The sequence below is a fragment of the Rhagoletis zephyria genome, unplaced genomic scaffold (assembly GCF_001687245.7).
Source record: "Rhagoletis zephyria isolate East Lansing unplaced genomic scaffold, Rhagoletis_zephyria_1.1 Rzeph_scaffold_34179, whole genome shotgun sequence".
In the NCBI taxonomy this organism is placed as follows: domain Eukaryota; kingdom Metazoa; phylum Arthropoda; class Insecta; order Diptera; family Tephritidae; genus Rhagoletis; species Rhagoletis zephyria.
The window spans coordinates 1922-3617 of NW_016191234.1; the positions used below are offsets into that span (position 1 = coordinate 1922).

Genomic DNA, 1696 nt, shown 5'->3' on the forward strand with positions numbered 1-1696 from the left:
TAGTGTGTATTCTCTAGTGAACTCCACCAGCCAGGGGCTCCGTAAAACAAAATGGGCTTAACTATGGATTCAAATAGCCAATAAATTACTTTGGGCGAGAGCTCCCCTACATTAGTATAAGACAATCGATCACTTTCTAGCGGCTTCCTATCCAGGACCAGATACTTGGCCGACGCTGTCAAAGAGCTGCAGCTGGACACCGAAGAAGTAGCGAAGAGGCCCATCGTGGTCTTATTCTTCCTAGTTAACACTACCAGTTCTGTCTTAATGTGGTTGTGGTGGAGGACAGGTATCATTGAGTCCGATGAAAAAGTTTATTCGAAAATCTTCCCCTAACGATATGTGCCACGTAATCTGCATAGGCAATCACCCGACGACCTTTACAATCACAATCCATAGCTGGAGTGGAAGGGCCCCACCTTGCAGAGTGCCCCTATTTACTCTTTATTGTGTGCTACGACAGTTTTCAAGCGCAGTAAGCTACAAATGAGCAGTTTACTAAAAGAATTGACTACTGCCACAGAACTAACATTATTTCAGGCCCCCTCGATGCCGTATTCCTCTCACAAAATCTTTATTAGTGAAGGCTTTCTCTATTCATTTGACTAATGTTTTTAGGGCGTTATATAAGGACTGTCCTTTGCAACAGCCATGTTGAGCTCTCGAAAGACAATCACGAGGAATCCCGTTTCATATAAGCAAGTTAAACATTTTCTCCAAAATATCCTGAGATCCTTAGCATGATATCCCCTAGAGGCCTTTGGAAATAAATAAATAAATGAATAAAATTCAGTAGTGGATGGTGTACTTCTCATTACACCCATTACGAGCACGGTGCAAGCTGTTGGGCTCTGACCACCTTCTTAATGTTGGTCACTTTTTCAGGAACTTTTTTTTATACTGCGTATTAAAAATGATCGGCCTAAGTGACGCGATTTACAGTCAGCGCCAATGCCTTCGAGGTATTGAAGAAGTCTGGGGGAAGCTATCATTCACACTAGTAGTGAGATCACCCGATCCAGAGACGTACCTCTTACTGTAAATATTTTAGTTAAAGAACCACCTAATTTCGCATGTATGTATCACCCTTCAGGTTAATGGGGGATAATGAATAGTAGAGACTAATTAATGCCTAAATGTACCACATGGCGTCAAATCAGGAGCTTCACTCTTTACAGCAAAGTCGGACAATTTTTGCAATTTACGTTCACATTTCTTTGTGTACATGTATACATACATATGTGTGTCGGCAATAACTTACCGGGGGAAACGTTTCTCTTCTAATATATGAATATATTCTTAATGTGTAAAATGTATTCTAATTCTTATTTCATTTTTGCAGAATACAGTATTTCCCGGAATTTCCCAGATGCAGCGATCATGCTGCCATAATGATATCGCGTATGGGCGACTGTTGTCCTAAGCGCTATCACATGCGTGAAATAATGGCATACGATTCGATGGTTATGGAATTGATAGCCCTAGAAAATGACAATGCCGCCATTGTGGGAATTTGCCAGATCTTGGACATGACTAATATGAATGTTGAACATGCGGCGCAATTAGATAGTGGACTGTTTAGGAAATGGTGGTACTGGACGAATTATTGCTGTCCATTGCGCATAAATGTGATCTATTGCTTGAATGCACCAAAAGAAATACAAAATTGGATGACGTTAATGAAGACATTACATGC

General features: G+C 40.9%; 1 protein-coding gene across 1 annotated transcript; it reads left to right on the top strand.

Annotated features, from left to right (window-relative positions):
* Positions 1–951: 951 nt before the first annotated feature.
* On the top strand, positions 952–1691 carry LOC108354217 (uncharacterized; the record flags this gene model as incomplete). The annotated part of the gene is made up of 2 exons (XM_017605408.1): positions 952–962; positions 1343–1691. Coding segments are annotated over exons 1-2 (360 nt in total), but the record flags the coding sequence as incomplete, so codon positions are not given.
* Between the last annotated feature and the right edge of the window lie 5 nt (positions 1692–1696).